This window comes from Ixodes scapularis, unplaced genomic scaffold (assembly GCF_016920785.2).
Source record: "Ixodes scapularis isolate PalLabHiFi unplaced genomic scaffold, ASM1692078v2 PGA_scaffold8__174_contigs__length_109621045, whole genome shotgun sequence".
Taxonomy (NCBI): Eukaryota; Metazoa; Arthropoda; class Arachnida; order Ixodida; family Ixodidae; genus Ixodes; species Ixodes scapularis.
Genome location: NW_024609883.1, coordinates 78,385,291 through 78,397,205, shown reverse-complemented (window position 1 = coordinate 78,397,205; position 11,915 = coordinate 78,385,291). Strand labels below are relative to the sequence as shown.

Below are 11,915 nucleotides of genomic sequence, written 5' to 3'. Positions count from 1 at the left end.
TGCACAACAAGCCGGTGAACGAATCTAAGAAAGCAGACGTGGAAGCCCCACCGAAACATAATTTTATTGCTCGCAGATATGATTGACCAGTCTAAGAGACGCTGGGACACCACGCTGGACATCGAGGAAGCGTTCGAGAATCGAGTTTCGTGTATACATACAACTCGGTTGCGACAAAACCACACACACACGCGCACACACAACACTTCTTATCTGCGAATTTGGCTCGTCTTCGGTATAGAGATTGTTTGTATTATTTTTTCTTCTTTCTTTTGGATATACATATATTTATATATATATATACTCCACTAACTATACGTTATGTACACGTCTAACATAAAGGACACATTGTAGATCTTCACCAGCGTGGTTCTCATCATTGGCGATTCACGTCGACTACACTCTCCGCGGGGTTATGTACAGTAAACGTGACAGTTGACAGACATTGTTGTGTGGCGTCGCCGTGTAGGGAGTCGAACCCATACCATCCAGAAGACAAGGCCTCCCCTAAACGTCAGCACTAGTGGAGCCACGCAGTGCCACCTAGCTCGTCTTTATATGGTATGGATCGAACATTGATTCAGAAGCCACGCCTATGCACTCTAACAAAACAGTCTGCGAGTTCACTTTCCCGCAGAACACAGAAACAGCCAATCACTGCGAACGACGGAAAGGTCCCATCGAATAACAAAGCTTCAATTATGACTAGATCTGAAAAAAAAAAAAAAAGAAAATGCGGCGAGCGCAGTGACAATTAGAAAAAAAGACGTTACGCTCGAAGTCCCTGCTCACATCTTATATTTTTGTTTTTAGTCGTCGTATTCTAAACTTCATCATTCGTTAGAATAATTCTATTGTTCGATGTGATTGGCTATTTGTATGTTCTACAAAAAATAAAAATACATTCTTTTTTTTTGTGTACAACGTGGCATCGGTGTTCGGTCGAACGTGTGCACGTCTTTTCAAGGATGTTAGAGGGACAACCGTGATAGTTGTTACGCGATTTGCCGTATCGAGTTGCGTGACGTTAACTCGTAACAAACAAACAGCTTTCTAGTGATTGCCTTGAAACACGTGGAGCAGAAAAAGAGAGGACAATGTTTTTTTTATAGACTACCAAGCCTACTATGGTACAGGCTACGCATACTCCTTAAAAATAAAGGATTTTCACATTTCAATATGGGAGAAAGGGTGGGTGACTTTTGTAGACGTTTGGCACTGATGCTCTCCAGATGGCTTCATTTCCCCCAAAACCTCCCAGGTCACTTAAATATAAGTCGTACGATATTATTTACATTTATATCTTAATTAAATTTAAGAAGGTCCATGTAACTTTAAGAATGACAAGCGACATTTTTAGCGCACTTGATGACGCGTTATCTAATGTTGCCAGTATACCGCCTACTCTTCTATCTGAAACTTTAGAAGTTTTATAGTTGTGTTCAAGCTTGTTCATAGCGATGCTTTTTTCCCCATACTGGCTACGTTTGACAGCCAAAATATTTATATTACACAGTGCAATTGTTAAATTACAGTTGTCACATTTGCTTTAGATAGGGGGAAAATGTTACGTCAAACATATTTTAATAGATAACAGTAATAACGTCGTCTCGATTGAAATTTGTTTTCGTTACTGCAGCGTGGAAACCTTGAGAACCACGCTGCAAAAAGTGGATTCGAATGAACATCGCTCACGAAGCAACCTGTTTCACGAAGGCGTCGCGAAGAAGCCGTTCGTAATGTGTGCAGCAAGTTTGAACAGTTATATGATGTCTAGAGTAATCTCAGTTATGTCCACCATACAAACCAAGAAAGGTTTAGGGAGTGACGCGATTGCCATTGACGAGTAAGCATCGTGAACACGGTAGGCTGACAATTCCCGTAACACTTCGTTAAGAGTTGCGGCCACCCTAGATTGCTAGGAGATCAAACCATGTTGAGACTAGATAAACTTAACGAGACAAAATAACGATGTTGATTTATGCTATGTCGCCATTCACGCAGCACCATTTTTCCAGGCACCTTAATGTGTGTCACCGCCTTTGGAACTCAAAACGGCAGCAATGCAACGCAGGTTACACGCACATTCCAGAACGCAGAAATCACAAAGGGCACGCACGGACATGATTATGCCCGGACGAAATATAAAAGTGTCCACGCATTTTTCTCCAAGAGGGCATATACAATACGACGGTGCCAAGTACATGTTTATGGCTCATCTTTAACTGACTGTACACCCCTTGGCTAAACACGGAAGGTTCGTTAACGCACTTTTGTTTTTTCACGGCTTATCAACACCAACATTAGCAATGCATATCACTAGAGTAATGTGTACGTACAAGACAATGTACTTCCTCACTAGGTTTTCATTACCGAATTTCTTTAACACTTCGGCGCTGTAACGTAAGATAGGCAAGGCCACCCAAAAATACTTCCCAATTGAACCAATTCTGAATGAACCCCTTCCAAAAGTCCGCACCATTACCTGATCACGCACTCTGAGCTCTGTGTCCGGCGAGAGCTCGGAGCCAATCACGCGCTTCGTGCCTAAGGATTGGCAACCAATCAATGTTGCTTGGTGGATTTTTGAAAAGGGTTTCAGAAAACTGGCACGCGTTGTCTCGGAATGACGTGACGAGGGTTCGTTCCGGTCACGTGAAGGGTTAGATATCTCCGGTGGCTTAAAATACAACTGTGTACCTGGCTCGCTTTATTCACGAAGCCAGCGACGTTTGTCTTGAATTATATTTGATTAACTCTCTCGTAGATTGAAATGAGCATTTGGCATTACGGGTACAGACAGCATTGCCAGTCATAATATACGCAGCCGACAAACTCAGCCGACAAACTTTGACGCTGAATGATTAAAGAACATTGGTGATTTCAACCCCAAGTTTCACCGATGTCTTGTTTGTGGAAGACGTTTTGAGTCAGTGTAAATACTGTACAGATATGCTTGGAAGACAATGTTCAGTTAGATGCGATGGCTATAAATATCGAACGTAAACACTTGCATGTAACGTACGTTATAGTATAACATGCTCGTAACACATTTGTTTAGAAAACCTTTGTGACGTGTCTCACTTAACAGATCCTAGAATAACAACGTACTATCTGTAGGAACACTGTATCAACACATTAAGACCTCGCCCAGAACGCATCGCAAGTAGAATGTAAAAAAAGAAATGTTTTGCCACATATCGCAAATCAATTTCAACGTATGAATCGAACATTCAGAGGTGCGAGACGCAATAACTAAGATATTATGAACATCAACAGCACATATCAAGAAAAAAATATCCACATGTTTCAAACTCAATGTAAAAAAAAAACAAAAAAACCCCAGTAAATTTAGATTTATTTTATTTAAATCAGATTTATTTGATTTGAAATCACTTCAGCTAGAAAAGAGTGACTTTTATTACTAGATGTGTTTTTTTAATGATTGAATTATATAAATAATTGCTGCTTGATCATTCATTACTTTAAATACAAAATAAATGCCCATGAGAAGCAGGCGCTAATGGATGAACGGTAAATAGAAAATATGTTCAGTATAGTTTTTGGGAAAAGTATTTTGTTAAATATAATTCATCATAACCAAATTGTTGCAATTTGGCAAAGCATGATTTAAATCATCTTAATTTTTATTCTTCACCCTTTTCAAGCCTGACGTCGTTCAATGATGCCGCTGATTAAAAAGCTCGCTTAGAAATTTAAAGGGGCCATGAAACAAATTTTGGGTTGAGATGAATGATTTTAAATTGGGACTTTACTAATCGTATATCGTTTAGTTGGCCAAAAGAAAGATGCTAGAAAGTCAAAAGCCAGCTTTTCGGTACGAACATTTGAAAATATAGCGGACTATTTTGTACGTTCTTGCCTTCGAAAGCTCTCCGCCTTTTCACTATGATACATCCGCGGTTCCAAAAGCGCGTCACCGGCGCCAAACTGACGTCAGCAGAGCCCAGCTCACGGATTGGACACGAGAACTGCGTCACTCGGACGTATGCGCTCGTCAACAATCAATCCGTCGACGAATATTTGGATTCGCGTTCGTGGCCAATGAGTGCCCTAACGGAACTTATTGTCACTAGGGAATGACAAGTTCTATGGTGTCCATAAAAAGCACGGTGGAAGCTAGGAGTCATCGCACCGGTGCCGAAGGAATGTCACGACCACGTGATTTCACAATTCGCATTTGAGTTGAGGATTAAAGCTAAGGAGGAAGAAGTAGGAAAATCGTTTCATGACCCCTTTAAGCTGCATGATGCGAAATCAGCACAGTGAAAGCAACATCTTCTTGATAACAAATATCTAGTGCTGAAGTTTCGGCGTCACGTAAAAAAGGCTGACGCACGACACAAATTGGACACGACCTTTACGTCAGCGTCGACCGAGACCCGCGTTCTCAGTGACTTAACATGGCTCTCAGCCGAGCGCTTACAAAGCACTCGTGTTCAACCTAAGCCCTCGGGTTGGCCTATGTTAGGTGACGCCAAAAATTCACCACTGCGGCTTTGTCGTCTTGGAGATGTTGATCCCAGACACTCTTCCAGCAGCAAAACCATAGACTTGGTTTGGTAGACGAAAGAGCATCAGTACTGAATAAGTGAAGAGTCATTCATACTGAATAAGTGAAGAGTCAGACATTTGCATAACGAGACAACCGGCAAGCAGCACGACGTTTCGGAATGCCCTTGATGGCAGCTGTGCAAATTGCACATGGGGAAACTCAAAGGCTATGACCCCACATAAATTTTCTTCCGATGCCTCGCACGACGAGTCCGCCGTTTCGTCATCCACGTGTCTGGAGCTTAACAGTCGAACACAGAATATGAGTGAACCACATCACCGCACGCGGTGAATCCCTCGCGGTGGAGGAATGTGGCGGTGCATGAACTCATTGCTGACTGTCACGTGGAGCCCACTGTCCATGAATATTTCTATGCAGTAAAAATGAATTCCAAAAGCAACAATCTCTCGCCGAGTTGGAACGCCATCAGGACGTTCTTTATGCGTCACTGGCAGTGTTTCTATAAAGTGTGATTGCTGGATGCAAGTGATAACTTGAAGCCCACTCGCATTCATTCAAGCTCACCTTCACGAAACGGTGCAACATGGAACGCGTGTATTTTGTTACAAATATAATATAATATATGTATATATGATTTTCTACAATAACTCAGGCGTGGCGCGTACACAACAGTACGCTGCGTTGCGGAATGGAAGACTTCCATGTTTTACAACCTGAAGTGCATAGCGTTCAGCACTACAATATACAGACAGTGTGTCGACGGGCTTTACATGAAATGGGGGAGGGTAACTTTTATGCCCCCTATCACTCAATAAGCCTTGTATATCTTCACCTAACATTGTAACAGCAGAGCCTCATAGTAAGGCTTGCTTAATGGAAGACGAGATGTCATAAACGATTCTTTACTATGGTTCTTCTTTCCTTCTCGTCCTCACTATTGTAGGGAGCTCACTACATTTTGGCACGTTGCACACTTCCATGAGTTTGCACTGTGAAGCGAAATAGGCCTCGTGGTTGGGCGTAATCCCGCTCGTGTGGAAGACTTTGTCTCAAGAAGACTCGTTGATATGCGTGGAGTGAATTCAAGATGCGATGCTGCAGAACTCGTGTTAGAAATTAGCAAAAGCTGAACTCTACCCCTAGGCTCGAGAACGGATCTGGAAGACATTTTTTCGAGTTGAACTCACGGAAGTTTGTGGAAGCCTCTTGGAAGACATCAAAGCAGCGGTTTGGATAACATTTTCCTCAAAATGCTAGTAGTACTAGTAGATATGTAGATGTGCTTTGGAAAAACAAAGCAGAGGTTTGTACATTCGCCCTCATTCTGCTTATATTTTTATAACCATAATCCAGTTTAACATCTGTGTAAACCGTCACAGTAGTCTTCTGGAAGTCCAGAGTGTCACTATCGTTGCTTTGGAAGACTAATATATGGCCTGGCTCCACGATGAGCTGTCTTTATGTCCGATGAGAGATCATCGTAGGAAGACAGCTTATTCAATGATTTTTCAGCCAACTCTGGCCAAGTGAGGACCCATTTCAGAGTCAACAATATAACAACGATTTAGTTGTAGCCTAGAAACTGGAAGACGGCGAGAGGCTGCTTTTACCAACTATGTCTCAATGTCGTTACAATGTTTCATGTACTCTTGACACATCGTGAATCCCAACTTGAGACGACGAAAGGAAACACGATCATTTCTGGTGAACTCAATTTGTGGCCTACAATCTTTCAAGTCCACTGGTAAGCTTTCTTCTTCCAAATTGGGATTTTGTGGAGCTATAGAAGTCAGTATAACCAGTGAATTCGACAGTTACATTTCGCTACTTTTAGGGAAAATTTCGAGTCACAGGCAGATGGCGCTCACTTTTGAAAAGCGTCCTTTCTTTTTGGCTGTCAAATATCTTTGTGCAGACAAAAAAGAAAAAAAAAGAGGCGCCAACATCCCGCGCAAAGAGGCACATTCTAGGACTCAATCACCGGTACGTGAGGCAGCGGAAGATGGTAGGCTTCCACGAGGCCAGCGAAGGACGTGTAGATCCCCACCAGACCCGAAAAGCCACCGAAGCACATGATGAACACCTCCCAGCTGATCGAGTACCATTCCATCGTATCCCACTTGAGCTTCATGTGGAAGTAGCACGGCCAAATGAAAGACAACATGGTGCCCGTAAAACTACCAATCAGGCCCATGAGCAGGGCGAAGTAGGGAATGGATATCGCCATCAGCATCGTGAACACAACTAATCCCACGCGGAGCGCGACGCCCCAAATGCGTAGCTCGCCGTCGATGGCGTAGCATGACGGAAACAATGTCTTAGGTCGTTCCCTGAAGTAGGCGTGTTCAATGAGGGCGGAGGCGGCGAAGTAAGGGAGTGGGTAGGAGAACAACGCCTTAGCTACGAGGATCAAATTTACGACCACTTTGAAGCCCTTGGTGGGCAGATTGTTGGTGATCACTTCCTGGGTCTCTTCGGCCCACGTCAAGAAGCACACGTAGGCAAAAAGTGCCTTGAAGACCGCTGCGGCAATGTGGCTCCAGTTGAGCATGCAGTGGAACTTGGACTTGTCCCTCAGATTGCCTTCGAGCGTGGGCAGAAAAATCTGCGAAGTGTAGCTAAAGACAACGATTCCCATGGTTACTGGGAATTTGTTGATGTTTATGCGGAACTGTACCTTAGCCCAGGCCCATTCGGGCGCCCGCGTCAGGCAGTAACCCAGTATGATGGCGTTTATGCAGAGATGGGTGACAGTGCACCAGAAGCTGAGTAAGGAGACGGACTTTAGGTTTCTGAGGAAGGCGCACGGTAGGAGGACCATAGTGGTCAGCATGATCCAAGATCTCTGGTCTACGGCGCCCTCCGGAAAAGAGCCAATCATGAGGTCGCCGCAGAGGACGACGTACAGAATGCAGGTCATGAGGAGCTCGATGATCTGGGCGATGTTGACGGCCTTGCCGCCCCACCTGGGACCGAGGACAGTCTGTGCCACGGCCACGTAGCTGTCCCTGACCCGCACCAGTTCTCCGCGTTCGTTGGGTTCGTAGAGGCAGGCCACCAGGATTTTGCCCGTGTGACAGCACATATAGGCTACGAAGACGAGCGCCACGACGCCCCAGTATCCGCCGTGCAGGACCGAGAAAGGCAGGCTCACGATGAACATCCCCTGCGGAGGGCCAGCGAAAACAAGAAGGTCGTCAAAGCAGCCCTATTCCGCGGTCACATTACTAATACATCATACAAGAGACAGCCCACAGACACTGTCCGAGGAGTGTTTCTTTCTTGCGTGGCTGGTCTTGTAACATTTGTCATACAAGAATTGTCTTTTGACATGTTCGAATCGTACGTATATATGAAGTTAACATGCTTTGATCATAGCTGAGGAGTGTCCGCAGACATAGGCGTAGACTTCAGGGGGGCATCGGGGCTCGTGCCTCCGTAGGTGAGATCCGGGGGGGGGGGGGGGGGGGGGCAGAGCCCGGGCCCGGGCCATGATCCTTACCGAGACGCTGTTTACGTGCCATGTAACGAGCTTCTAGTAGTGGCAGGTAAACAAAATAACGCCCACGTTGCCTTTATTGACAAAATACATGGGATATGGAATCCCAGCGTGCTTTCGTTACCTTCAATCTCCAGTTCTAATGAAAAGGTAACGCGCAGCACCCCCCCCCCCCCCCCCCCCCCCCCCCGCCCACCCCAGGAATCTCAGCCTGCCCCCTCCGGGAAAATAGAAAGTCTACGCCGCTGTCCTCAGATAATTCTATCATCATAAATGCAGCAAACACCATGTCTTTTGTATGGCCTATGACTAGTTCACTACGGCGTTACGGAAACCTCAGGAAGCCGACGTTTCGCTAAGAGGCTTAGCATCTTCAGGCTCTGATGAAGCAAACTCTCTTGGCAAAGCGTCAAATGTCACTATGGGTCTTTCAGTAGACTTGTTTTAAAGATACCCTTTGTAGTGAGGCCATACGACATTGACAGGCCCGTAGCCAGGATTTTTTCCCAGAAAAAAAAAGGGGGGGGGGGGGCTAACGCTTCCCCTCCCCTTCTTCCTTGGGCAAGTACAAAAACTCAGGATGGCACCCCGGGGTGTAAAAAAAGAAGGAAAAGGAAACGCTTCGCTGGACATTTGCAAAGCCGCGCTGAAGACACCCGCCAAAACATGGAAAAGGCGGGGTGCAAATCTCTGACACTTGCTAGAGATTTGCGCCCCCCGGGCCGGGACACTGAGTTAGGCGCACTCACAGTGGAATTTTCTCATGCTCTGATGCAGCAAATGAAGTAACCTCCGTGGCGAGGTAAACCACTCATCCGAAGGAGAGATGGAAAGAGATAGCCCGATTTTATGCTTGCAATTACACCGCGACGAAGAAGCTTTATGGTCAGTGGTGTTGCGTGCGAGTATATTTGTGTAAAGCGAGAAGGTATTCCAACCCAATATCGAATGTCTGGACCCTTTTTTTAAGCGAAATGACGTATAGGAACTTATATAGGCTGACATGGCAGACCTGTATGGCGTTTGTGACGTTCCAGCCTGCTTGCCACTCCGAGATCTTCTCCCCTTCTTTGCCGCCGAACTCGTCGACACAGTCCACGCTCCTCCGGGGTCCCAGTCCGTTCATCCCGGTGCCCTCAGTCAGCTCTGTCTCGGCGAAGCCGCTTTCGCCGGTCTCGTCCAGGGGCTACGTCGTCCACAGAAGAGAAGAATAGGGTTCAATCAGCACACGTACTTCACTTCGCGAAAAACAAGTTGCCAGCGACCGATCCTGCGTTACCCTTCATAAAACTAACTTTCGCCGACAAGACAGACACGGACGCTGCTAATCTGCGCGCTAATTGTACACTGATTGCTTCGAGCACATCGGTTTCAATGAACCGACCTCACTTTAGAGGCGACACCCTTCTAGAACCTTAGATGAATTAGTATATTATATCCTTATAAAAGTAGCAAAAAAAAAAGTGAAGTTGTTTTGAGACGTTGTAAATCGGTTATTGTATCGACCGGTCGTCTGCCCCTAAAGTCGTGTAGGCAGTGAGCATGCGCAGAAAGCTGTCTGTGGAAGAAGGAGGCATCTGAGCATGCTTTGTTCGACCAGCTCGGTGTGACGTCAGAGACATGAAATGACGTGCACAATCGACGCCAGCCATGAACAACTCCAAACGCCTTCTGGCGATAACGCGAGCGATACCTCGCGACAGCATCGCAACGAGAACGAGTGGATAAACGTCGTCTCGCGAGTTTCTCTTTGTCCATTATAACAACAACTAAACACAATGTTCGCGCCATCTCTATCTTTGCTTTTGACTTTCTGCCACAAGCTTGTCTTGTTCGACTGTTGCGTTGGGGATGTGGCCGCGGTTATGTTCTTATCAGGTGGTACTCGGCAAAAACCAACCACGAACTAAAGATCTGCTCGTAGTTTTCAACCCTGGGCGCATTAAAATCAACTATAGTACTAATTTCCGGATAGGTACCCAGACATCGTGTGACCTTGAGTGGAACAGCAATACATCAAAGCTAGATAGTGAAGCCGTAGTGCTTTGCTACCTAGCAATACATCCAACGCTGAGGCAGCCCTGGTGTGCTGCGTCAACGGTTAGCTTAGTTTAGGCTATAGCCTAGTTTTACACAAATGCTGACACCGAAACTTCAGCACTGCGGCTTTGCTACCTAGAAGTTGCTTATACATTTGACGTGTAGAATTCCTCCTGTCTCTTTTTTTTAGGGCGCAGATCTTAGGGGCCCGGTTCCGGCTTGAGCGGCGTCGGCGTCGGCGTAACCACGAGGTGACGTGACCCCCCTCCCCCGAGGTCACGTGACCACCCCGAAGTCACGTGACCCCCCAGGTAACGTGACCTCCCTGAGGTCACGTGACCCCACCCCGAGGTCACATGTCCCTTCCTCAGGTCACGCGACCCCACCCCGAGGTCACGTGCCCCCCTGAGGTCACATGACCCTTCCTCAGGTCACGTGACCTCCCCAGGTTACGAGAGCCCCCTGACAACACACAACCCCCTTGAAGTCACGTGACCTCCCTGAGGTCACGTGACCCCCCTCAAAGAACGTGACCCCCCTGACGTCAGACGACCCTCCCCTGAGGTGACGTGACCTTAAGGAGTCACCTATCCCTCAGTACACTTCCATCGTCCTACTCAAGAGCTGGGCCCTAATCCGGCGTTACAGGGAATTGCAAGCGGCTTTCATTCTTTTTTTTTTACACTTGTATTATTATTGCGTTACTTCGTCTCACGCATAAAAGCTCACCTGAAAGTTGGAAAGTTCCGTGTCCGCCCTCGAGTGACCGTGCTTTGCGAAATGCGTCTGTTCACCAGGATCTTCATCCCCGCATGCTCCGGGCATGTACGACTTTGCCTTCTGAATGAAGCCCGTCAGCCTGTAGAGCAACTGGTCGGCCATCTTGAACAGTGTCTACTGCCTGGAAGGCTGGATGGTCCACGTGTACCGCTAGCCGCGGTCTTCGACTGTGTCCCCTTCCGGACGATTTGCCAGAAGAGTTGTGGGATGGAGCACTCTTAGAAACGAAGTCTCTCTCTCCCGTATTTTCCTCGTCTCTTTCCTATCTTAATGGAAGCACTGTTTTGGAAGACAGTTGTGATTTTTTTGGTAAGAAGTGGCTAAGGCAGGTTTGGAAGACCTTTCAGATTTCTAGAAGCGTCGACGTCGAAATTGTCTGAAAGTGAAAGAAGATTGAGAAGGGGTTTGAGAATTCGATCAAGATCTTGTGCAACTCTCCTGTCACCGACAACTTAAAAAACGCAGGCTTAACGTGTCCCGTCATGTCATTATTGCCACGCAGCCAATCAGGTTGCAGCGTTTGCCGATAAGAACGCCGAAGAACCAATGAGAAAGCGAGAAGCGTGAACATAATGAATGGGACACGCCCTCCGTTTCTTATAAACTGTCAGTCACAATTGTTCCTCGCAAGAATAGTGTCTCTTCTGGAGCTGACCTCCACCTGCTAGAGGTCGCGAAACCATACACAAAGGATTCACACGACCTAAACAACCCCAGTGAAAAATCTTATATGTATAAGACATTGTTTTGTCAAGTAAGCACATATGCTCAGATAAGATCATATAAGAGAATATGAGAACTTTATGACAACATATAAGAACAGCATAAGATTAAATAAGATGTTATATAAGAAAACTGATCAAAAACATAAAGGAACTTATTATCAGTTTGTTATAACTTCTTATATACTCTTATATGATTCTTACATGTTCTTATACAATCTTACGTGATCACGTGTGTTTATTGGACCAAGAGATTTCTTATATAAAGATAACATGTTTCACTAGGGAAGGCATTTCTGGAACACATCCCCAACTATCTCGCACATCGACGCCTCAG

At 45.9% G+C, this 11,915-nt stretch overlaps 1 protein-coding gene across 1 annotated transcript; it reads right to left on the bottom strand.

Annotated features, from left to right (window-relative positions):
- Positions 1-6,503: 6,503 nt before the first annotated feature.
- Positions 6,504-10,958, bottom strand: LOC8039801 (vesicular inhibitory amino acid transporter). Its single transcript, XM_042287034.1, has 3 exons — positions 10,806-10,958; positions 9,049-9,222; positions 6,504-7,703 (listed from the first exon to the last, which is right to left on the bottom strand). The coding sequence occupies exons 1-3, from the start codon at positions 10,956-10,958 to the stop codon at positions 6,504-6,506; spliced, it is 1,527 nt and encodes a 508-aa protein (XP_042142968.1).
- Between the last annotated feature and the right edge of the window lie 957 nt (positions 10,959-11,915).